The sequence below is a fragment of the Callospermophilus lateralis genome, chromosome 1 (genome assembly GCF_048772815.1).
Source record: "Callospermophilus lateralis isolate mCalLat2 chromosome 1, mCalLat2.hap1, whole genome shotgun sequence".
In the NCBI taxonomy this organism is placed as follows: Eukaryota; Metazoa; Chordata; class Mammalia; order Rodentia; family Sciuridae; genus Callospermophilus; species Callospermophilus lateralis.
In genome coordinates this window covers 128,844,767-128,869,122 of record NC_135305.1, presented here as the reverse complement: position 1 = coordinate 128,869,122, position 24,356 = coordinate 128,844,767, and the positions used below count along the sequence as shown (strand labels likewise).

The 24,356-nt window shown below is 53.8% G+C and overlaps 1 protein-coding gene across 1 annotated transcript in view; it reads left to right on the top strand.

Moving 5' to 3' along the window:
- Positions 1 to 24,356, top strand: part of Tmem132c (transmembrane protein 132C) — a 180,584-nt gene that overhangs the window by 111,619 nt on the left and 44,609 nt on the right. Inside the window, exon 4 of the mRNA XM_077110130.1 lies at positions 20,569 to 20,752. Within this exon, the coding sequence (XP_076966245.1) occupies positions 20,569 to 20,752 (184 nt within the window). The remainder of the gene's footprint in view (positions 1 to 20,568; positions 20,753 to 24,356) is intronic.

Below are 24,356 nucleotides of genomic sequence, written 5' to 3'. Positions count from 1 at the left end.
GGACTGTCTGATGGCATTGTGGAGTCTCTGAATCAACCAACTCTGGGCTTCCCTATCTTCTAGCCTTCTTATTTGGTTAAAAAAATACATACATATAAAATTACTTATATATGTATGTATTTCCCTGCCAATTCAGTCTGAGGTTGGGATCTGGAATGTTCAGTAAAAAATACTGTAACTGAGTTACTATGTACTGTAACAGGTTTCTACATCTCTCTGTCAAGTCTTTACACAAGAAAGTGTTTTTTAAATAAATTTTTTATTGTGGTAAAATATATATAATACAAAATTGACCATTTGAACCGCATTTAAGTGTGCACTTCAGCTGCATGGAGCACTAGCATATTATAAAATCACCACCGTCCATCTCCACAACTCTTTGATTGTCCCTAACTGAATCTCTGTCCCTGTTAAATACGAGTGTCACAGCCCTTCTACTTTTGTCTATGGGTGTGACTCCTCTAGGGACCTTCTGTATGAGGAATCATAGGAATTTGTCTTTTAAAACAGAGTGTGTTGATGAAGACTTGTGTGGTTATGAAGACAGAAAAGCCTAACTGAAATCTGTTTAAGAAATCAGAGCTGGTTTTAGGTATGGCTGGCTGCAGGGCCTCAAAGCTATGGAGAAGGCCTGGATTTTATTCTCTGTTCAGAGGCAGATTGTCCTGCCCATTGCCAAGTCTTCATCCTCTTTGGGAAAAATCACACGGAAAAAGACAAAAGCCACTTCTGCTTCTCAAGAGTTCCCACAAATATCCCAGAGTAGAGGCTTATTGGCTACAACAGATCATGTGCTTATCCCAGAACCAATCATGTGCTTCTTCCTCTCCTGGATTCTGATTGGCCAGGAGAGGATCACATGCCCACTTGTAGTTTCTGCTAGCCTCTGATTGGCCAGGCCTGAGTCACATGCCCACTTCTTGAACTGGGTGTTGAACTGGTCCTACTTAGGTCTGAGTCCCTGATAAAGTCTTGGGCACCAAAAAGGAGTGGAGACCTTTCTGGAAGGATGGAGACTCTGTACCAGATGGCAGATGGGCCAGATGTCCACTCTAGAGGCAGTTTTGATGTAGCCCAGGGGCAGTGCCTGTGCCACCTGGGATCCATAGCCTCCACACCTGGCTCTGATTACCCAGACCCCCGTATCCTTGGGCCCAGGGTGCCTGAACTGCACACGTGAGTTCTCCTGGCTCCTTTGTTCTCCTGGCTCCTTTGTTCATTCTTCCTCCTCCACCCTGCAGGACTCGAGCATCCTGTGCACATATGGTGCTATCCAGTCTCCCTTAATCGTGACTTTCATTCTAACCCTTGGAGCACTGCTGTTTATAGCTGATATCTCTGAGCACCCTCGCTGGGTTGGAGTCTGGGTGAAGCACTTTGCCTCCTCCTTCCACCTGACAGCACTCCCACCATCTTCCTCCGTTTCCTCTTGCTCTAACTGGATTCCACAGACCAGGTGATGGATAAAGAGTGGAGATTTGTGGAGCTCACAGTGCTGGAGGCTCGGGGTCCAGGAGCATGGTGCCTGCATCTCTTCAGCATCTGGTAAGGGCTTCAGGAGCATCACAGCACAGCAGGGCATGTCACCTGGCAAGACAGCAGGTGTCCAAGCTCCGTCCCTCTTCTTCCTACAAAGCCACCAATGCCAGTCTGGGGCCCTGCCTCACCATTTCACCTAACCCTTATGGTCCCTCATCGTGGCTTTCCTGAACATGGACAGCCCTGGCTCCTCTCACTAACTCCTCTCACGTTACTACAGGATGATTCTCAAAAACACAGTAAAATCATGAGTCATACAAATACAAAATGAACGTGTGTCAAAAATTTTAATGATGACGAATGGAGAAACCTATAAGATGTAACCCTTCTCAGGGGAATTTAAGAGGCAGAGACATACACAGGCCATGAAATAAATTGTGTAAGTAGTTAAGAAACTGACTTTCCCACACAGATGGGGAGAGAAATCCATTGTCTCTCCTCTGGGCATAATTTGTAAGCGTGTCTCCTGACAGGAGGCATTTGCATGGCTATCAGTTATCTACAATTTACAGAATCGCAAACCAGGTCAGGAAGACAGGCAGAAATTCTGTAGAGTGGAAGGACAGAGGGGTGTGTGCTGAACAGAACACAGCGTCGTTGGCCCAGCTCAGAGTCCACAGGGATGCTTCTGACGCTGTGTGGCTGCTATGCTGCCTAAAGCCAGATGGGCCAGCTGTCCTGACATGGCCAACACCCCAGTGCTCCTCTGTGTTCAGAACCCACAAAGCACAGGGTGGGTACGACGTCTGTCCAGTGCCCTCCTCTCTGCAGCCCATCTGCCCGGACCTGAGACTTCCCTTGGATGAGTATGTTGGCGGGAGTGACAGGTGCCTCTCCAGTTTCCTTGTAGTCACGGTCCTCAGCAGTTACTCCTGTGTCCCATGAGAACTGTCACCCTCAATGGCATGGCTCCTGGCAGGCAGAGATTGGAAGGCAGGGGTCTGACTCCTGAGCTCAAGCCTGAGTTCCCCTAGTTGGTATCGGTCTTGGTGCTGGTGTCACACATTTCCTTCCTGCTGAGAGAGCTGCTCAGGGCACGGTGACTGGGCTTCAGGTACGCACCGTGCACCGGGCTCTGTTTACATCGCCTTTCATATATCTTTGACCCACCCTTAAAGTGCTCCATTGGTGGGTTTCCACACATCTATTAACAGGTGCCAGCATCACCATCAACTCTAGAACATTCTCATCACCCCAGAAGGAAGTCCATCCCTTACTCGGCCTCCCTCCCCCAGCCTCTGGCAAGCTCGAGTCTGTTTTCTGTGTCTTGGACCTGCCTCCTCTGGAAGTTCCATGCAGACAGATCCCAAGCTGCGTGCTTCTTCCTGTCCTGCGTGGGACTCAGCACGAGGATATTCTCGAGGCCCAAGCAAGCCTCCCGTCAGGGCCTCATCCCTTCCGTGGCCGGTGACAGTTCACCATGTGGACCCACCATGTGGAACTGCCACGTAGGCTGCACTTGTCTTCTGGTCCAGTGTGTTTTGTCTCCATTGAGAGAAAAACGGGTACAAGACAAGGGAGGTGCATCACCATTTGTGCCCGATATGCGTGTTGGGCTCCACCAGGATGGCAACTGGGGGACATCCCCAGGCCTGAGCCTCTCCTACCGGGCTTCCTTGGAGCCAAAGCCATGCTGGACTATGATGTCTCTGAGACCGTGGGCCATCATTCTGTCCTAAGCTGTGGGAACAGGTCTCTGGGAGACCCTCTGGCCTTTCCCCCAGTGCCTTCTACAGGGGCTAACCCAGCTCTCCATCCAGCCTCGCCCCCTGAAGACCTATTGATCTTTTAAAAGTTTTATGGTCCCGTCTCAAGGTCACAAAGTGGGCACAGGCCTTTAGCCCCCACAGAGCCCAAGTCTGTCCTCACTTCTCAAGGCCTCTGCCTGGGCTACAAGAGGCCCCTCCACCCCACCCTCCTCCAGCTGCCTTGTTCTGGGAAGACCCTGCGGTTTCCAAACCAGATGCCACAGGTCAGCTGTACCATTGTGACTTACTCCTGTATGTGAAAGTCAACTGCCTTCCTCTCTCTCCTCCCTCTAATAAATACATTTCAGGAGGGAACTTCACATCCCGCCTGAACGTGAAACCAGCATCCTTTGCCATAAATAGAAGGCAGCCATAAAAGAAATGCAATTAAACCCCTGGCCTGGGGCCGCGCCTCTCTGTGCCGGTGGAGCTGAGTGGCCCTAAAAGGCTCCCCTCCTGTTTCCCAATGCCCCAGGAGAACCCCCTTCTTATCTCTTGCATGAGCAGAAGATGCATTTAAATTAGAATGTAGGTCATGCCTCCAAGCCAGGCAGCTGTCGGCCCCACGCCTCCCAAACTAATCCACTTAAAATCGTGTGAGAGCGCCTGCTGTATGCACACCTGGTAAGCAAAATTCACTGCCGGACTGTGGCTCCTGCCTGGTGTTTGGGGGCTGCATCCAAGTGGCATGGCCAGCTGCCAACAGTTCTTTGCATCTTCCTCCATGACCAGACCACCTCTCCCAGGTCCGATCTGGTGCCTCCTGCCCCCCACCAGTTATACCCCTTAACTTGCTTATCTACCCAAACTCACTGTGCCTCCAAGGCTGCTTCTCACGGCATTACCAATTACCAGATGCAAATGATTTTCTCATCGCTCCTTCCCCACGCTAAGCTTACCTGAGGATGGGAGTTTTAACTGTTTTAAAAAAGGTAATAGATAAACCCAGTTATAATTACAGGAAAAATCATAAAAATATGACTCCAGAAAGAAATGACCCGGGGGACTTGTGGGATTACCCACCACACCTGCCGGTGATAACTAACAGGTCCTCCAGGGGAAGGCTGCTGCCTCAAACCTGTTCAAGAAAACCAAGCTCCACTTCTGGAAGTGGCCCCATCTTGCAGCATCAGCGGGGAGCATGAGGAGCCCCCAGCCATGGCTGTGACCCCTGCACTGCAGCTCTGTGGAGGGTGGGGGCCCAGGGAGGGGCCCTTTCTCTGCCTCCCCTCCCAATCTCACTGCCCTGAAGCACAGGTTTGGTCACATGTGGCCCTTACTAGGAATTGTGTTCACCATAGTGTCATCCACTGAGGGTGTCTCAATGGCTGTGTCAACATAATACTTGGAAATTGCTGAAATTGGCCACTTTGTGGCCACATGCTGGATCCAGGAGAGCACAAACACCCCTCTTGCATTACCCACCCTCTTCTGGGTTAGTTAGCTTTCATTGCTATGACAAAATGCCTGAGACAAACCAACTTTAAAGGAGGAAGGTTTATTTTGGTTCAGGGCTTCAGAAGTTTCAGTCCACAGTCTCCTGGCCCCACTGCCGTGGGCCTGTGGCCAGGCAGAACATCATGGCAGAGCATCGGGTGAAGCAAAGCTGCTTGCCTCATAGCAGCCAAGAAAGCAGAGGCAGAAAGGAAGGGCCAGAGTCTCGATGTCCTTTCAAGGGCATGCACCCCGAGACTCCCTTCTGTTCACTAGGCTCCAGCTCCTAAAGGCTTCACCTCCTCCAGAGAGTGCTGTCCACTAAGGATCAGGTTTCCAACATGCAAGCCTTTGGAGGCCATGTGAGATCAGAGCCATAACGTCCTTCAAACATATCGCCCTGGGTCTCTGGCTGAATAGATTTGGAGGACAATGCGATTTCTCTTGCCCATCAAACATCATGTACATACACAAAAAAGGCCCTGATAAGTCCTGCTGAAGGAAATGGCTGGTGGAAGCTCTGCTCCCTCCCCCACCCTGGCTGACTGGGAGCCAACCACAGAGTTCACTCAGATGTGCTTGCCACCTGCTTATACCCACCTGCATGCTGGGCAGGTGACAGGGAGAGGAGGAGAATGACAAGCAGGGCCCTGCCATCGGGGTGGAGATGTGTGAGCCAGAAGGAGCCAGGACAACTGTCTTGACCCCTGGGCTGTGGAACCAGAGAGAAGCAAGTCGGCCCCAGGGTGGTCAGAAGGCCTCAGAGGGATGTGAACTGCTCTAGACCTGGACAGGACGCCGAACCAAGGAGCAAGGAGAAGGTGGGAGAAACGGGGAAGCTGAGGCGGAGTCGGCCAGGTGGTGGGAGAGACCTGGCCAGCCTGGTTCAGATCCACTCGGCCCACTGACTGCGGGACCTGGGTCGGTAGCTGATCTCTCCAAGCCCCAGTTCGCCATCTGTGAAATGGGAACACCACGGTGAATTGTCGTCACGAGGTGGAAAATGAACCCACAGAGCAGCCCGAGTAAACAGCCTGGCAGATGTCAGCCTGCATGGCCACCACCTGGCTGGGGCAGTCCAGGTTCTCAGCCCCCGAGGGGAGGTTGGGCCACCCGACTGCATGCGCTTTACTCCATGCCGCATTTTAAAATCAACACGATGAATCTCTGATTGTTCTACAAAGCACAGAGGCGCCTCTATGGTGCCAGTCAGCCAGCCTTGAGGAGGAGTTGGGCGTTTTTTTGACAGCGAGGTCCCCACCGCTCCTGATAAGCAAACTGGCACCAGTGACTCCTGTCCTCAGATTGCTGCCTATAGTTATGGGACCCCTCTACCTCGGAGGGGTTTTCCCAGCTTCCTCTCTACATCCACCCTGGGCCAGCGAGTCCTTGTGACACGCGTGCCCTGTGCCTCGGAGGGTGTAGAGCAGCACCATGGCCTCTAGCCACAGATGCCCAGGGCTGGCCCTCCCCTGCCCTGGCACGATGGCACAAATGTCCCCAGGGGCAAAGCTGCCCTGGGCGAGAACCACAGGTAACACCCACCAGCAAACAGCCCTATAGATGCCCCGGGAACATGGTGAAGAAAATGGGCTGGAGTCAGAGGAAGGTTGCCAGGCTCTGGGGAGCAGGAGCAGAGAGAAAGCAACCCCTGGTGTTTCCTGTGGACGCCCCAATTCCCAGCCGCTCTGACTCCAGTGCGGTTCTGTTTGCCTCCGACACTGGGAACTTCTTTTTTTTTTTTTTTTTTAATTTTTCTTTCTTTTGAAAATACAAACTAACAAAATAAATGTTTAATTTGCAAATTGCAGTGAGCTCCCAAACACAGCAGTCCTTGAACAGGGAAGCACACAGATGGGAGCGAGATCCGCGGAGTCTTCCACCTCCGTCTAGAGGGGAGGCGACCAAGCCTCTCTGTCACAGCCGAGGGGGGGACAGCTGCTTCAGGGGGCTTGGCAGCGTTTCCCAGCTCACTTTGACTTTCCTTTGATCGATTCTCATCACAGCGGTTACAAAATCCCAGGCTCCTTAGATCTGAACCTCTTTCCCAGTCTTTAAAATGCAAAGTTGGCCAATTTAATGACCGGCCAGGATATTAGCCACGTTTGGGCCCAGCTGGAGCGCATTCCAGAGTCAGGCAGTGGCATCCGGATGCCCGACCTCCCCTCTCATCTCTTTTGACTGCATTAGCTCGCCGGGGCCAGCTCAGGGCCATCCAAGTGGCGAAGACATGGAGAAAACAGATGTTTTATTCACAGTCCCTGGAGAGGAGAATGGGGTGATGGAGAGCTGCCGCTTCCACACCATGCACAGAAGGTGGAGAAAAGCCGAGTGCCACATGGGGGTGGGGAGCGCTGCAGGGGTGCCGCAGGAAGACCCACCCTCATGGCCTCAAGTTTCCTCTGCCAACGCTGCTCCCCGACCTCATGGCAGGCAGGGAACTGAGTATGAGCGGAACAGAAACTAGAGCCTTATGACCCAGCCTCGGCCCGGCCTTGCTGGGGAGACGACCCACAAGAGGACATTGGAGGGGGCTGAACCTGTTCTAGAACACGCCAGGAGCAGCCTCGAGAGTAAGAAAAAGTGAGCAGGCAACTGGCTGCCAAGGGGACAGGAGAAAGGCACGCGGAGCCATGGAGATCCCATTCCTCACCAGGGTCAGCATGGCTTCCAGGCACACCCTGAAGTGACTTCACAAGTGCACACTCATATTATCACCATGACATTGTGTTCCGGAGAAGGAAAGGACTGTCCCTGAATTCTGCACTTCCACCAGCTGGAATGGTCCACGGCTATTGAAAATGGGTTGTGCCTGCTCCGCCCATCTGCAAAGTAAGAAAAGCGAGGCGCAGAGCCGCACGGGTGGCCGCTGTCCCAGGTGGGGAATGAAGGTGGACCATGGAGTCCAAGACCTCAGCTGGCCACAGGAGGCGCACACCAGCCTCCTCTTGGAGGAGCCCCCCCCACCACCCAGCAGCTGAGTTCAGAGAGACGGAGAGCAGCAGGTGCCAGCGGCTGCAGAAATGGGAAATGGGGCTACTTGGATGGGCACAGAGCTCAGTTTTGCAAGATGAAAAGCATTTTGGAGTCGGCAGCTGTGCCCTGCATGACACCACGGACTTGCTCAACACTACTCACGTGGGGTCACGGTGGAGAAGTGTGGAGAACTTTGGTGAATGCAGAAGATCTCAGCAAGGCTATCCAGTGGGAGGGAAGTTGGGAAATTAAATGCTGGGAGTGGAGGGAAACTTACCTTCCCTGCACCCTGTATTTTTATGTACTATTTAAATCTTTTGTTACTATGTATGTGTGTTACATTTAAAATTTTTTTAAAATGTAAAAAAAAAAAAAAAACTAAACAATTGCATTAGCCAAATGTGCTTACTTTAGCAATACATATAATAAGTACCTTCTATATGCTTACGAGTAATTTATAGTATGTATTTATATTAATATGTTGTGCTTTTATAAATATGTAGTATGTATTATAAAGATAAATTTAGTGGTATTTATTTAGCAACCTGTGACCTACTTTGCAAGACCAGAATTCTGTTCTGTTACAGTTAAAAAGATTATTAGCTACAGGGTGAAATGGGGTTGCAGCTTGTATTTTTCCACTATTACATAAGCAAATAAAACCACCAAACTGCTGTCTTTTTAAAAATATTCCTTCAAGACGTAGGACTCGTCCTCTGCATTCGCCACACTTCCCTCTTTCACAGCAATCATGCCTGTTGTGAAAAGAAGTCCTGGCAACTATTAAACAGACAGCCCAGTGGACGTGGGAGGAGTCCAGGTGAAACCAGGAGACATGGCGGATTCTGAAGTGGAAAGGAGCCCCCGCCACCCACGCCTGTGTCCTGGCTCCAGTGCCGTCCCCACTCTCCCACCCGGAATCGTCCTGCAGGCACACCTGTTGCAGGTCCAGGTCACCCTTCTGCAGCCTTCGTTCCAACTCGGCGAGTTAAGGGGACCCTGCCCCGAGATGCCCCTGAGTGCCCCTTCTGGGCCTCTGGGTCTCACCTGGGGATGCAGAGGCTGTAGGAAGGGGACAGAGTGGAGCCAAGGGCCCCAAAGCTCAGAGTTTCAGTCCCCGCTCTGGGTTCCTCCCCTCAGCTCCGTGCACTTGCACTGGAGGGAGAATTAGTCGGGGCCAGGGCAGGTCATCTATGGCTTCCTTCAGAGTCTGTGTCCTAGTAGTGATCTTGCTTGCAGTGAGTGTTGGTGACAGTGGACATCAGAGGCCAAATAAGCCACAGAAGCCCTGATTCCTGAGGCATTGTGGAAAATGATGCCTTTGTCCCTTCCAGCTGCTATAATGAAACACCATAGACCAGGAGGCCTTAAACAGCAGAAATGTAGAGAGCACAGTCTGCAGGTCCAAGGTCAAGGCACCAGCCCATGTGGTGTCAGGTGAGGGCTGCTCCTTCACAGTGTCTTCCCACCTGACCTCTCACAGCAGGAGGAGCAAAGGCTCTCTTTTCTAAGGCACTAATCCCTTTCTCAAGGACCTCACCCTTATGACCTGATTTCACCCTAAGACCTCACCTTCAAACTCGCCACCCTGGGAACTGAGGTTTGTGTGGAGCTGGGGGACACAAGCATTCAGACTGTAGAAGATGGCTTTAGTGGGGTCATGTGCCCCATGGCACTAAGTCAATCAAATTGCAAGATGAGAAAGTGACCTCATCTCCATCTCTCTCTGGACGGGGCTCCCTCTGGCAGTGAGACCCGGGGCCCCCGTCCTCTAGCTCCTCAAATTTTGGCTGTGCGTCTCATTTTCAGCTTTATGGATTGACAGAAAATCTTCTGCTAAACAAGTGTATGTAGGCCTCAGAAAAAAAGCAAGATGATTTACAGAGGAAATACAAAGTAACTAACAGAACAAATGGCCCTTAGATCTGGCCAAACACCATGTGCGTGCTGTGCATTCCAAATTTGAAGTTTGGAGTCCCAAAGACAATCAGCAGCAGCTCCTTAGTGCTAGGAGTGGCTCAGGTCTGGCTCTGGGCACCTGCTGTTAGCAACTCATGCTACTGTGACTAACGGCCTGGGGGGGGTGGGGGGTAGATGCTTCCATGCACCCTGTCTTAAAGGTGAAGAAATGATCCCTATGTCTGGAGACTCCGAGGTCAAGCTCAGGTGAGGGACAATGGGTGGCTTAGGCCTGTGTATGTGCTTTTTGGTCATTTACTTCACTGGTGGGTGGTGGATTGTTGGGGCTGCAAGAACCCAGCCTGGACCCAGTGTGGGGGCTGTGTCCCCTGAGATCCTAGGCTGGATCCCACCAGGACACGCTGGCTGGGTTCAGAGGAGGGGGCTCGGAAGGTGCTTACGTGATGAGGCTGGTACTCTATGAATGGCAGTAGGGCTCTCAGGAAAGGGATTGGAGGGCAGCCTATGAGGACACAGCAAGAAGGCACCGTCTGGGACCAGGAGGCTGGCCCCATCAGGCCACCCTGTCCCTCTTCATGTCCCCTCTCCTCTCCTCCCCACTTCAAATGAAAGCTTCAACAAAGACTTCTGCCCCCAACTGAGCTGGAAGCTGCTCTCTGGATCCTGGGGCCATCCTCTGAGGGCTGCCTCGCTTAGCCCAGAGACACCTTCCTATCATCAGTCACACAGCTAGTAAGAGTGGGAATCTTCTCCTGCACGTGGCTGACATCTGCATGGGATCTGGGTTCCGGTTCTGCCATCACCTGTCCTTGAGACAGGCACTCCTTCTGAGGCTAGCACCTCCCATGCAGGGCCAGAAACTGGTGCACACTGGACACACACACTCCTACACACCGTGAGCACTGATGCAGGTGGTTTCCCTCCTAACCCAGCAGCTCAACCCCCTGAGCAATCCTGAAGACAGAGCCAGGTGACAGCAGTTACTGAAACTCTTCTTGCCCCTCATGCTTCCTCTACTGCATCTGGATTTCCAGGTCTCTCAGTCCCCTCTCCTGAGCTCACCTGCAGAATCGTAGAGAGCGCTGGCTGTTGCCTTAGGAGCTTACCTCATGTGCTCTGGCTTTCCTGCGCTAGGGAGGGCTTTCTCTGAGTCCCAGCTTATAAAACAAGAAAGGACAGAAAATCAGGCCGAGTGAGTAGCAAAGCGCCTGCTCAAGGCTCTGGTGGTGTCTGAGAATCACCATCTGCCCCGGTCAGCACAGTTGTGCAAACTGCCAGCAAAGCCCTGTGACCAGGAAGCTAGGCGGAAAGGAAGGGTCTGGGGAATTCATTATTAGGTGCCTCCCCCATCAGCAGCACCTCCTGCCACCTTCCCAGCCCCCACACAGACACTGGCACCAAACTCCATGAAAATCGGGATGCATTTTGTTGCTGCTGTGTCCCCAGCTCCTTAAAACCTGCCTTGCATGCTGTAGGTGCACAGTAAACATTTCTTGAAAGACTGCGTGTCACATGCTGTAAATGAAGGTAGCTAGAAACCTCCCAGCCAGTGCCCAGCGGGCCCAGCACCGCTGTCCCTCCCAAACAAGGCTGGGAATAGAGAGAGCAAAGGGAGGAACAGCTGTCACGGCTGCTTTGTAACACTTGAGTGCAAGGAGGGCTCTGGGATTGAAACCATTTGTCAACAGGACGATGTTTTCCATTTCCAGTGTGAACACAGTATTATTCAATTCCCAACAGCCCTGGGTCCGGGGAGTCCCTCTAAATGGAGTTTACTTGAAAATGAAATTGCAGCCTCGGAACTGATTTCTCAAAGGATGCGGTTCATTTTGGCATCTTTACTCTCCATTCCGGCGGTTTCCAAGTCACCTAAGAATGGCTTTTTCTAAATGGAAGGTCCCCTTGGATGGGCTCGGCTAGATAGTTACAGCTTCAGGGCTGTGGATTTGAAAAGCGCCCCTGGCTCTCCATCACGGCTGCTCCAGAGAGCCAGGCTCTGCAGAGGGAGGGCTGCTGGCCAGCAAGCATTCTTTCTCAAGACGGGTCAGAAGGGTCAGCGCAGCTGGGAGAGAACCCGGCTCCCCAGGGGACAGAGTGGGGAACATCAGGTTTGGTCCCCCATTGATTTTTCCACTGGCTGCATTTTCCCCTGGTATCTGACCCTCTTCCTGCAGCAAGTGATGGCCCACAGGGGAGACATTTGTTCACGGCATCTGTTGCCTTTGAAGCCAAGCTGCTCCTTGTCGGAATATAAGGAACCGTTTAAAGATGAGTGAGTCCAATGTGGTTTCCAGGGCCTGAGCAGGGCGGGGATTTCTCCTGGAGCCTGCTGTCCCGAGCTCTGGCTTCCCAGAGTTGGCGACAGGTGTGAGGTGAACAGCTCTGTTGCCAATGTTAACTCCAAGAGCTCAACACCCTGCTCTTACAGAGGGAAGACTGAGCCCAGCAGGCTCAGTCAGTCTGTTTGTGGATGCCTAGCAGCAGAAGCCAAATCTGGCTAAGGTAACCCTGGTTGGGGGTGGGGGGAGGGCAAGAAGCAAACAGCAGATGGTCACAGGGAGGGCAGGACAGCAGCCTCAACAAGGGCTTGGGGTGGGTGACCTGGCACCGCCACACTGCACCCTGCGCTCTCCTTTCTTGGCAAGGCTGGACGGCAAGGACCTGGGAGGGCACAGCACCCAGCTCAGACTCACTGGCCACACAGAACCTGAGGGTCAAAACTCAGACGCTGTGATTTTAAAGTGGGGTGGGGGAGCCACCAGGAATTGATCACCCATCGCAGCTCCATGCGACAGCAGAAGGGTCATTCCTCAGAAGGAAACCATCATCCTGTGTGCTGTTTAGACAGACAGATGCTGGGAAGTTCTGAAGTATGCACCCTGAGTGTCCCATGGGGTCCAGAGGAGGATGGGAACAGGACAACGACGGCTGGTCCTGGACTGCACGGAGGCCCTGGTGCCCAACCCCACGCAAGAGCCCTTTTAGTGAAGTCCATGTGTGAGCGAACACGTGGTCAAATGCTTCGACATAGCCACAGTGGAGCCTGGGGTGGAGAAGGCCGTCCCCTTCAGCAGAGCTGGTTCTTTGTAGCTTGTCTATTTTCTGTTAGGGATGCTGTCCAGGCACCTCGTGATGGTTTTTCCTGAACTACAGACCCAACACACTGGGTGAGTGGAGAGCAGGTGGTTGACACTTGGCCCTGGCCTGTCCCTGACACTGAGGGGCCACTAGAAATTGAAGGCAGGCTTGTCAGGGCAAGTGGGGTGCCCTGGTGCCTCAGTTTCCCATTGAGCCACAGAACTGCAGCTGGTTGGAGAGATGGCAGCTATGTATGTCCATCATCCTGTCTGGAAGCTGGCTGCCTCCTCCCACCTGGCCTCCAGCTCACTTCTGCTTCTCAGAAGACATCAGCCCAGTGGGCGTGTCCTCCAGAGAGGACAGTGAGTGCTGCTGGGAGGAACCAGAGGTGATCCTCAGGAGGCCGTGAGGCACGCACCAGGCCTTGGGGGATCAGGGCCATGATGCCAGAGGTGGAGCAGGGACCCAGAGTAATCCTCTGAACAAATGCAGGTATGGTCACCCCTCCTGTTCTTCCAGGCACTGTGCTAAGCCTCAGGGACCCCACAGGGACCTGACAAAGTTTCATCTCAAGGAGCTTAACCCTCGGCAGGGGGGAAAGTGCAGCGTGGGCACTGGGGGTGAAACCTTGAGTCTGGCGTTCAACTTTCAGAATGTCACGACTTCTACGCTGGGTGACAGGATGGAGCCGGCCATGTGCTGAGAGCCAAAGGGAGCAGCCATGCAAAGGTGGGGTGAGCTCAGTGGGTCTGTGCAGCAGCCAAGAGCCCAGAGCAGCGGCACAGGGAGGAGGGAGACGGAGGATGAGAGGGAAAGACGTAGTGACCCAGGGAAGGACACAGGTCCTCTAACTAAGGTAGGAAGTCAGGGAGACAGTTAAAGATAGAAGTGGCCTCAGGAGCTGTATATTACAGAAGGACCTCCCTGCTCACAGGAATGTCACCTCCCTGCTCACCTCCCTGCCCTCTCTGGCTTGTGGGGTGAGCAGGGGCAGGGGTGCCACTCCTCACAGTGGGAAGACAGCCATGGACAATGATGGACAGGTCAAGCCACAGAGCCTGCTGGAGAACTGGCTGCTTCCAGGCCAGGCAGAGCATGCCCTGAATAACCCCCGCAGGACTGAGTGACACTTAGTGACACTCAGAGCAAAACCTCCAGGAGCTTCGAGTCCCCGGCCTCCCATACCAGCACTGGAGACCCGGGGAGCTCCCGCTCCCTCCCTGCTGGGCAGCTGCTCCCACTGCCTCCCTGTCCTGCCCTCTTCTCCTACGGTTTCCCAGTCCACTCCCTCCTGGCCCATCCTTTCCAACCCTCTCTGCTCTTCTCCCAGGACCCTGCCCACCACCAGAGGCCTCTGCCTGGCAGTCCACTCTGCATGGCCCTTGCTACTCTTCCTTGTAATCCAGTTGCACCCAGATCCTTCCATGGGAGCCCCACATCCTGCTGTGTCAGCTGCTCGCTGTCTTGGGATCCAGGAGGGTCTGAGCCAGGGAGGAGAGTGGCCCCCAGTATGCTTCTTCCCCATGTGATGCATTTTATTTATTTTAATACAAAAAAAAAAAACCTTTTAAAGATAAAAGGCAGACAGTATTGAGAACATGTAAAAAAGCACATGTTGGGCTGGGGATGTGACTCAAGTAGTAGCGAGCTCGTCTGGTATGCATGAGGCACTGGGTTCAATCCTCAGCACCACATAAAAGTAAAATAAAAAGATATTTTTTTTTTAAAAGTGCATGTGGAAGGACGGAGTTTGGAGGACCCCATCCCACTGCCACCACCAGCAGAGGCAGGGGTGTCGGACACTGGGTCCCTCAGGTTGCTCCCCTAGGTGTTGGGACACATCTTAGGTCCTCAGGGGTCTTCCCTCACAGGGCCCCTTCCTAAACCCTGGGGGTGCCTTCCCCTGGTCAACTCCACCCTGGGCAGGTCTCAGCTCCTGTCTGTTTCAGGGAAGCTACTGTCACCTCCTGGCCAGTCGCCCCTAGCTGGGGCATTGCGCTGGACCTCCCTCAGTGGAGTGGGCGGAGGTGCTCGTGTGGGAGTCAAGGTGGGCAGCGCTGGCCAAGGGCCCACTTGGTCTCAGTCCATCACTCCACAACCTGCAGAATGGACTTTCCAAGCTCCCTTGCTAACTGGGTCATGGAGGGTGGGGGGCTGCCAGCACTGGGTCCTTTCACCTGGATTACAGCAAGGGACCAAACTTGCCCACTGGGCTGTTGGCTCTGTGCAGCCAGAGGGAGGCCCTGAGGAAGGGCGAGAGTCGGAGGGTGGAAGGAGGAAGCTGAGGGCGCTCTCTCGGCTGCAGGGTTTCTCTGGAAGAGGCCCTTGTCCTTCATGGCTCCAGCCCCACAGCTCCGCTCTGGGACCCAACTCCTGCGCTCTCCCCACACCCATGCGCGACCTTGTCCCTCACCTCTGGAGGCAGAAGTGTCTTCCCCCTTTTCACCTACCACCCCACTAGTCCTTGGAGTGAGTCCCTCCGCAGAGCCTCCTCGCAGGGACAGCTCTTCTGTCTCAGGCACAGTGTATGTCTCAGGCAGAGGCCCTCTGTGCTCTGACTATGGGGCTGTCTGTGGCACCAGGAGGCCCAGGGCAGGGCCAGGGGGCCAGGGCACTCAGGCCTGCCTCTACAGCTTGGCTGGGATGAGACCCTGTCCCATCTTGCTGCTGCTGACTTGGGTACAAGAAAAAGACCTTCGTACTTGATACTACTCCCTTAAAAACCAAACCAACAAAAATCAGTGCTTCTTTACCCTACCTGCCCCTGGGGTGTCCTCAGAGGCTTTGCCAAACAAGAAGAGGGACGTCCAGGCCCACCCCCTGCTGGCCCAATCTGAAAGAGAGAGGGGAAGGCCACTTTTAAAAAGCACTGGTATCTCCTTAAAGCCCAGCAGGCCCTCCTGCCATCAATCAGGGCTGAGCATCTTAAATAAGACAGCAGAGGTTCTGAGTTCAAGTTCCTTCAGAGTACTTGTGGTCTGCACCCCCAAGTTCAAAGAGAAGCACTTTCTCAACTCCAAGGGGACCCGAAATTGGAAACATCATTGTAGTCAGGTGCCAAAGAAGGGAACCCAGGGGACCAGGGCAGAGCAGCACCTAGGCTTGATGATCTACCACCACTGGGCAGTCTCCTCACCGTGTCTGTAGCCAAGTAAGCAGTGAGTGGAGAGCAGGGTCTGGGGACTCCTGGGTTGCCCACAGGTGCTGTGGGCCACAGTGGCTCACTTCCCCGTCTCTCACACAGTGCCTGGCACAAATCCGTGTTGGTCAGTGTCCAGTGGCTGGACGATGGATGAGTGGGCACAAAACTGGTTGAGGAAGCCTTCTGTTTTCAAAGAGGAAACTTTCCTTTATCCCTTCAGGGCCTTCTCATCTCAGCAGTTAGCGCTGCCACAGAGACCCGCAGCTCATCAATTACAAACATTAACTGTAAATTACAATTCTGCATAGTTAATTCGGCCTCCTCATTATGTATTTAGTAGAGCTTAGCAGGCATAAAATTCAATAGCAAGCTTTGGAACAGATCCAGCGTCTGTCTTCTGTGATATTCGGAAAATGCAAAGTTTCAGGAGTGGACCTCGAGCGTGTCTGTGCTGGAGAGCCTCCAGGGGGCTCTGCCTTTCGCTTTGCTCCTGGAACAGGTTCAAGGCTTCTGGAAGAGCTGATAGCTCCCAAGGATGCGCCTGCACTCCCTTCCAAGGAAGCCGACTCCCGTCTTGAGCAAAAATTAATATTAACCTGACTAGTGGAAGGAAAGAAAATCACGAGTCTCAGGGAGCTTGGCTTGGGGAGCAATCGCTCACATGTCACGCATTCAACAAATATTTGCTGGGTGCCTCCCATGGATTATGGCAGTGATGAGACCTGAGGAGGCAATGGAAGGGGCCATGTCGTGCTGTCAGGGAGCTGGCCTTGGAGAAGGAGGGGGCATGAGGTCCACCAGGTGCAAAGGGGTGCACAGTGTAATGTGTGGACATGTAAATGAAGGGGCAGGGTGAGCCCGCAGCGGAGGCGAGGGTCCAGGGTCATGTGAAGAGTGTGTCATGAACAGCAGGGTGCATGCAGTGAGGGGCCAGCCGAGGTGGAGAGCAAGGGCAGACGCACTTGCTGTGTTTGAGTAGCACCAGGGCCAGATGGGAGCGGCCGGGGGATGATGAGGAGATGAGGAAGCCGCGTGGAGGTGGACTCCTGTGACCAGGATTTGAGAGACACTGGATCTTGGGGCCAGGCTCAGGCTGGCCGCTGCCTGGGCACTGTTAACCATGCTCAGCTTCACTGGGGAATACAGTGGGCTTTCCCATGGACACACCCCAGTGTGCAGAATGGCATGTGCCGCTCCAGGCCTCCCCTGCCGCTCACTCCCGTCTCCCCCAGCCCCCACCCCTCCTGTAGGTGGAAAGCCTGATGGGGTTCATGCCAGGCTTGCTAAGGCATTTCAGGTGGAAACTTGGTCATTTGGGCCCGTTAGGCTCTGCAGGGTTCTCTGCAAACTTGACCCAGCTGACAAGGCTCATCGTGACATAGGGCTGCAGAGGACACCAGGCCCTCGGGTCGTCTCTCTCTGATGGCCTCACATGAAGGAACTGCCAGTTGCTTCCTGTGTGCCAGTGTGGTGGGTGCTGAGGCCCCCCCTCACGGAGCAGCCACGTTCAGTGGTCTCTGTTCACAGTCCAGGCCATCTTACTGTCCACCCATCCTCCTGCTGGACACTGAGATGGAGTTCTGCCTCTATCCCCTCTCAGCCACCTCAGAAGACTTCCCTGGAGCTGGGCATACATTTCACTGCATTCTGGACCAGTGGGGCCTTGGTGGGCTGCAGGGTGGGTGGGCTTCTGGGCTCCTTTCTGCTCTTGGCATCCAATTTCTTCTCCACCTATGCCCTATCTGTGCCATACTCTGCTCAAAAGCAGAGTCAGGAGTCTCTGCTCCAACACTGGTGTGAACTGGGAGTCTTGGCAACCACACACCCTGCGGAGTTTCAGTGGGGTTTGGAATGACGCATGCATGGAGCCTGGGCCTGTGCCTGGAACATAGTGAATCTCATTAACAGTAGGGTCTTCTTTCCATTCTGTATGCACTTTAGCAAAATCTCTTGAAAGGCCAGGCACAGTGGTATACACCTGTAATTCTAGCAGCTCAGGAGGCTGAGGCAGGAGGATCATGAGTCCAAAGCCAGCCTCAGCATCTTAGCAAGGCCCTAAGCAACTCAGTGAGACCCTGTCTCTAAATAAAATATTTAAAAGGGCTGTGGATATGGGCCAGTGGTAAAGTACCCCTGGGTTCAATCCTTGGTTCAAAAACAAAAACCCCCCTTAGGCAGGTAACCTCACTCTTGAAAATCATACCACCAGTCCTTCAACGCCAGGGAAAACACTGCTTCCTTCTCGATCCGAGTCAAGCCATCGTTCCCAGCCTTGGCCGAGCTACAGGAGCTATGGCTGCAGCAGGGGGAGTCCTACCCCCTGTAGGCTGCTCCCCTCCCTGTGGTGGGAACACCCGTGATCCAGTGGGGGTGATGCCGCTGAGCCTCAGAGATTTGAGAGCCTTAGAGATGGTCACAAAAGAATATGCTGCAGGAGATGCAGCCAGGTGTAGGCGGGAGCCGTGGAGACTCTGCAGCCTGGCATCAGGACAGGCCTCCCGGGGGCCTCCGCAGACCCAGCCTGTGGGCAGTGGAGTTTGGTCATGTGCAGTCCCAAGGAGCCATGGTTGGCAGGAGACAACCAAGTAGCCAGGCAGCGGTGGCACCTCCAGCAGGCCCAGCCAGCCAGGACCCTCCTCCATGGCAGGTGGGGAGGTCCCCGGTGCCCTCACTAGGAGAACAAAATTAAGTCCTGGAAACTCAGGAGTGCCTGTGGCCAGGGAGGAGGATGCCCTGGAGGTCATGGGGCATCTAAGCCAGGGCCTCTGGTTCCTGGGGCAAGAGCTCATCTCCCAATTTGGAAACACTCCAGACCCCAGACCCCTCATTGTCCAAGACCAAAGTTTCACTCCTGAGATGCAGCCCGACTGGACTGTCCAGACCTTGGGTTTATTTTCCCTTCCAGAGGGATCCTGGCGTTTCATTAATCACGATTCTCCGGGCCCCAAGTCAGGCTCAGAGAGCTCATGGAGGATCCAACTGTCCCAGAGCTTGGGCTGGTGCATCCATTATCTCCAGCTCAGCCACGGACTGTGCCAAGTGCATTCAGCCCTCAGCCTGGAGCAAGCCCCGAAGACCCTGCAGGTTCTTTTGTGGCTGATTCTCGCCCTGGCAAAGGGAAAGGTGGCTCTCCTCCACCCAGCACCAGCGCACGCTCAGGGGGCCACTGCTCAGTGCATCTGGTGTGTCTTCCGTGATGTGCGATGGAAAACCCTCTTGAATTTGCCTGCAAACAGGTGGCCTACCCTCAAGACTCCAGCCTGAGACGGTGCCGATGGGTGACTCACTGCTTAGGCAATCCTGGTCTGAACCCCAAGGCTCCCCAGGACCCTGGACAAGTGGACACCCCTCCTTCCTGGTTCTTCTCAGTTCTGGTGATGGAACAGCTGCGGACAGTGCCACCACCTTCCTTCTCCAGCTGACGGCGAGGACTGGCAGGCTCCCCTCGAAGGTCCAGATAGTGTGTGCTTCAGGATATGCAGGCGATGCCGTGACTCACACCTGCCTCTGTGTCACCAACACAGCCACAGACAGAACGCAAGCTGTCCCACAGGGCTTTGCATCAATAAAGCGTGACTTGCCAAAGTAGCCAGCTGCTGTTTGGTCCAAGGACACAGTTGGCTGTTCCCTGTCTTGAGAAGGTCCTTTGGTGCCTGGGAGGCCGTGTCTGGCCACAGAGGCGGGTGCCAAAGAGCACTGCACTAGGGAGCAGGAGACACAGCGCTCTGTGTGGATGCTGCCACTCAGGTCGGAGGAAGCCATGTTCCCTTTCCAGGCCTAAATTTCGGCATCTGAGAAATAAAGTCTGGACTGTCGCTGGCTCTGAAGTATGCTAGGTGAGCTTCCTGAACATCTATCTGGGCTCCCTGCCCCAGGATGCACAGAATAGTTGGAATTCTTAGGTTCAGACACAGGGGCCCTTCAGCTAAGGAGGCCTTCTGAGCACAAGAGGCTTCACTGAAGTACACTCGGCGATTCAGACAACCTTGGGAGACTGGGAGAGCCGCCGAATTGAAGGTATTAACCTCCTAGCCAGAGCCAGGGCAGCAGGGATAATAGAGACCATGAAAAAGTGACCAGGCTCTGCAGAGACCCCATCACCAGCGACTGAGAATATGAGGACCAGGGTGCCTGCCGGGAGCACCCACAGCCGCCCTGAAGAACCCGGAACTCAGCCCTCCAGGGAATCCCAGCCTCCTCCACTGCTGATGTTTCATGACCCCTTTTAACTCTGAGCCCCAAATGAGTGGGGTCTGCCTTGTGGACCCTGCTATGAGCCTGCATCTGGCTGCAGGGGAGCCTGGGAGTGGGAAGAGCTTGTTATCCCCAAGGAGAGAGGGAGGGACCAGCTGGGAAGGAGGGCAGGGGTTGGAGACGATATTGCATCTGCTGCAGGTATGACACTAAATATAAGGAGTCTGCTTAGTTCAAGGCCACACGGATGCACACAGCCAGCCCAGGCCCACTGGCTTATCTCTTCATCAGGAGCCTCCTTGAGGCCCAGGCTGATGCCAGCTCCATGTTCAACACCCCAATCCTGGACCCATAATGTGTGGCTGCTGCTCTATCCTGGCCGCCCACTCCCAAGCTGGAGGTGGTGGCCCATGCTAGGTGCCCCACCAAACCCTGGCCTCTTCTTTATCTGTAGAGTCTAAGATTGCCTTGGAGGGGGAAGGGAGAGGGTCTTTGAAGGAGGTCAGCCTGACGCCACTCCCCTCTGCTCCCTTCCAGAAGCAGCAGTCTGTTCAGCGAGGTTGTGCAGATGAACTTTGAGATCGCCAGCTTCAGCAGCCTCTCGGGGACTCAGCCCATCACGTGGCAGGTGGAATATCCGCGGAAGGGGACCACCGACATCGCTGTATCCGAGATCTTCATCAGCCAGAAGGACCTGGTGGGCATCGTGCCGCTGGCCATGGTAAGATGTGCTGCCCTGGCCGCCCCCGCCTCGACACGTGCATTGTTGCAAACCCAGGGGTGCTGACCCCCAGCCTCCCACCTCCCTCCAGCCGGGAGGAGCCATTATTGACTCAGTGAGCTGTGGGCCCTTGTGGTGCCTGCCACGCCCAGGCCACATTCATCCTTACCTACTTACCTCTTCTTTAAGTCCATTTCCTTTCTTCTGTTTCTTTTCTATTAAGAAGCTTTGTGGGCCGTGCTGCGTACCCATTGGGGTGGGCTAGGTTATGCTGTGGCCACAAGTGACTTTGAAGTCCCGGGGACCTGAGTCAGCAAATGTCATTCTTGGTTAGACTGCATGCCTGGAAGCTCAGGGAGCTCTGGACCGTGCAGTCCTTGAGGGGCCCTCTAGCTCTTCCTGATCCCTACTCCATGTGTGAGAGATATGGTGGCTGCACTCTTTCAGTGCCCCAGACTGAAGGAGCCTGATCGGCAGGGGCTCCAAGAGGCTCTGGGTGGGCTGCAATTCAATCTGAGGTGCACCATGCAGACGATGCTCACTACTGTGCCTCGCCCTGCCGTCATGCTTAGCAGCCTGTGCTGGCGAGAGGCGGCTAGCACACAGCCTGCTTGCTTGACTGCATTCAGGATGACCAGGAATGGGTGGATTGAGGTTCTTTGGGTATCAAGGGCTACAAACCCAGCCCAACTTAGACTTGGCTCACAGAACTTCCAGGTCTAGAAAGTATTTCTCGGACTTGAATGTGCTTGTACACGTGACTTAGGAGGTCTGGGTAGGGATTAAGAACCTCATAGGTCGTGCCAGTAGTGCCGCTGCAGGCCACACAGGTGCCCTAACAATATCGTCCAGGAGGGCTGTGTCTTCTCTTCCCCCTCAGCTCTGTGACTCTCTGATAGACCCCAAGGTGGCCCTGACAGTGCCATGCTAGCACTTTCATAGAATTACATCCAGTAAGAAAAAATAAATCCTCCTTGCCAATCACGCATGCACAGCCCTGGGCTGGCTCTGAAGAGCATCATAATCGATTGCTGTGTGCCAACCTGAAGCCAAACATTAAAGTCAGAGAAACTCAGTGCTCTGCTTGGCCAGGCCTGGGGAACCTGATCACCCTGAGAGCTGGTGGATGTGGGGTATCAAGGGAAAATCTGGCTTTCACTGAGAGGTGGGGAATGGACACTGGTCAGACAATGATGCCAGATGTCCACCAGAAGGCACATCTGTCAGGAGGATCTGTGAACACTGAGGTTGGAGAATGATCCCTCTTGGCTTATCGTGTCCACTGTAACCGTGGGCCACACGCGCTCTACTGCCTACACCCCTCACGAGATAGCAGCGGTTTCAATGCTTCTAATGTCTGCATTTCAAAAGGCTATGTGCAGTTCCTTCCTCTGCCCAGCGTTGCTTCTTGGCCTACCACTCTACAATATCTACTCTGGACCCTCCAAAGAGAGGGTTTGCAGACTAACACCTGCACCGGCCGCAGTTAGGGTGTCAGTGCTCCATTCCTGCCTATTTGCAAAAGATAAGACACTCAAGTACGTTGAAAAAGCAAAATCATTATAAAGATATAGGATGTTATTATGGCTGCCTTCAAAACAAGAATGCTCGTTGAGGTGAGGTATTAGTATAATGGTTATCGTGTCTTGTACTGCCTCTAAGGCACGACAAAATAACTACTAACGTGGTGCCTGGAACCCTTTCGACTGCAAGCTACTGAAGGTGAATTCAGACCGGCTTCATCTCCGAGGGCCCTGGTGGGCAGGCAGCTCTGCGGGACCAACGTAGACCTCAAGTCTAAATACTGGACAGAGAGTCCAGGTGACATCCCCATCTTGCTTCCCTGGGATCTGTAATTGTGCAACGCAGCTTGGGACGCCAGGGCTGTGCCAATCGGGGACAGCCAATGGGGCAGCCTAGGGACCTCTCTTGTTTTTCTGTAATTTCTGAGCATTCAGGGCTGACCAAAGCATTCTGGGGCTTCCATTCTTTGATATATGAAAAGAGTGATTACATCTCAAAGGAATTTTTTTTCAAGATTGTGCATTAATATATTTATAACCAGCCAAAAACTAAATGTTCATTGGAAGTAACTAGCAATGATGGTGAAAAGTTTCTCACCAGAAGATGAGAAATTAAAAAAAAAAAAAAAAAAAAAAAAACCTGCCAGAGAAACTAACTCTTGACTTGCGCATATGCAGCCAGAGAGAGAGCCAGCCAGGTCCTGGAAAAACTCAAGTGAATCTCCCAGTTTGTTGCTCATTTTAAAGAAAACAGGCTAGAGCTAGCTACAATGAAGGCATTCTCCCTGGAAAACCAGGCTGCTCAGGCCTCCTCCTCTGTCCAGGCAGAGAGCAGCCGGGGAGGGACCACCCAAGCCTCCCTTCCTGTGGGGCTGCAGCTCTCATGCCCACTGAGTCAGAGCTGGAAAAAGGGTGTCCCCGTCCCGCAGAGCCCTGTCTGCGCAGGCAGGAGACCTGCATGGCACCGCCAGCCCCTTGGGGCTTCTTTAGTGAAGAACATGACATCCTCAGTCACTGGGGCCGTCCTTGGCCCCTTGTGAACACAGGGTCTGGATGGGAGGCCGGGACGTCCGGGGTCTGCCTGGGCAGCGCCCTCTTCAGGAAGGAGTGCGTGGGCCTTTGGATCTTCCATGTAAGACCATTTGCATCGTGAGTGGAGCCTGAGGGGCTCAGAACACATCCTGTGTGGTCACTTCTGTGTGTTCTGAGGAGGGGCCTTGAGAAGACAACCATCGGCCCTCACTGGGCCTCACCCAGCTCTTCCCTGGGCCAGGCACAGGTTGTCCTGAAGGGTGAGCAGGAGGGACCCTGCTGTGCCCAGGGCAGCAAGCACTCTGGTGGCCTGACAGGGACAAATCAGGAGACATTTCACAAGGCACCATCAGAAAGTGACTGGCCGCTGCTGGCCGGGGAAGAGACAGGACAGGGGTGGTTATTGCGGGTTTCCAGCTGCGTGGTCCTGAAGAGTTTCTCCTCACAGTTTATTCAAGTTTCTTAAAACTTAAACCTAAGTTTTGGGCCTAGCCTGGGGGTGCTGCACTCCTCATTTAGACGGTGTGGGAAGAGGTCCTCTCGCCCAGGACTGATGTAACTGGACTGAATTTCCCAGGACGTGGGGGGTTTGCTGGGCATTTTGAAGAGTCTCACTTTTCATCATAATGAGTAGAAGAAGAAGTCACCTTCTTTACCCAGAAGCCCGTGGAAACCAGGGACTTTCCTTACAAGAGCTTTTGAAATTCCCAGGACATATCCTTCACTCTCAGCATAAAATGAAATAAAAATAAAATAAAATAAAAATGTCCATCGCTAGCACCGTGGAAAGGAGACGGCTCCTTGTTCTTGAGTCTGCAGAATGGTGATGTGAACGCTCGCCTCTCAGGTAGCCTGGAGACTCTCGGGGATGAGCGAGATCCTCAGAGCCCTGTGTGCAGCAAGAACAGAGCCCGTAGGGTGGCCTGCCCTGGGATTCCCTCTATGGCCTGCTGTGTCCAGGGGCGTGCCCTTTGTAGGCAGCTCCACCTCCTGCCCTCACCTGCAGCTGGAGGGGCAGCCATGTGGTCCTCTGTGGATTTCCTGTCCCT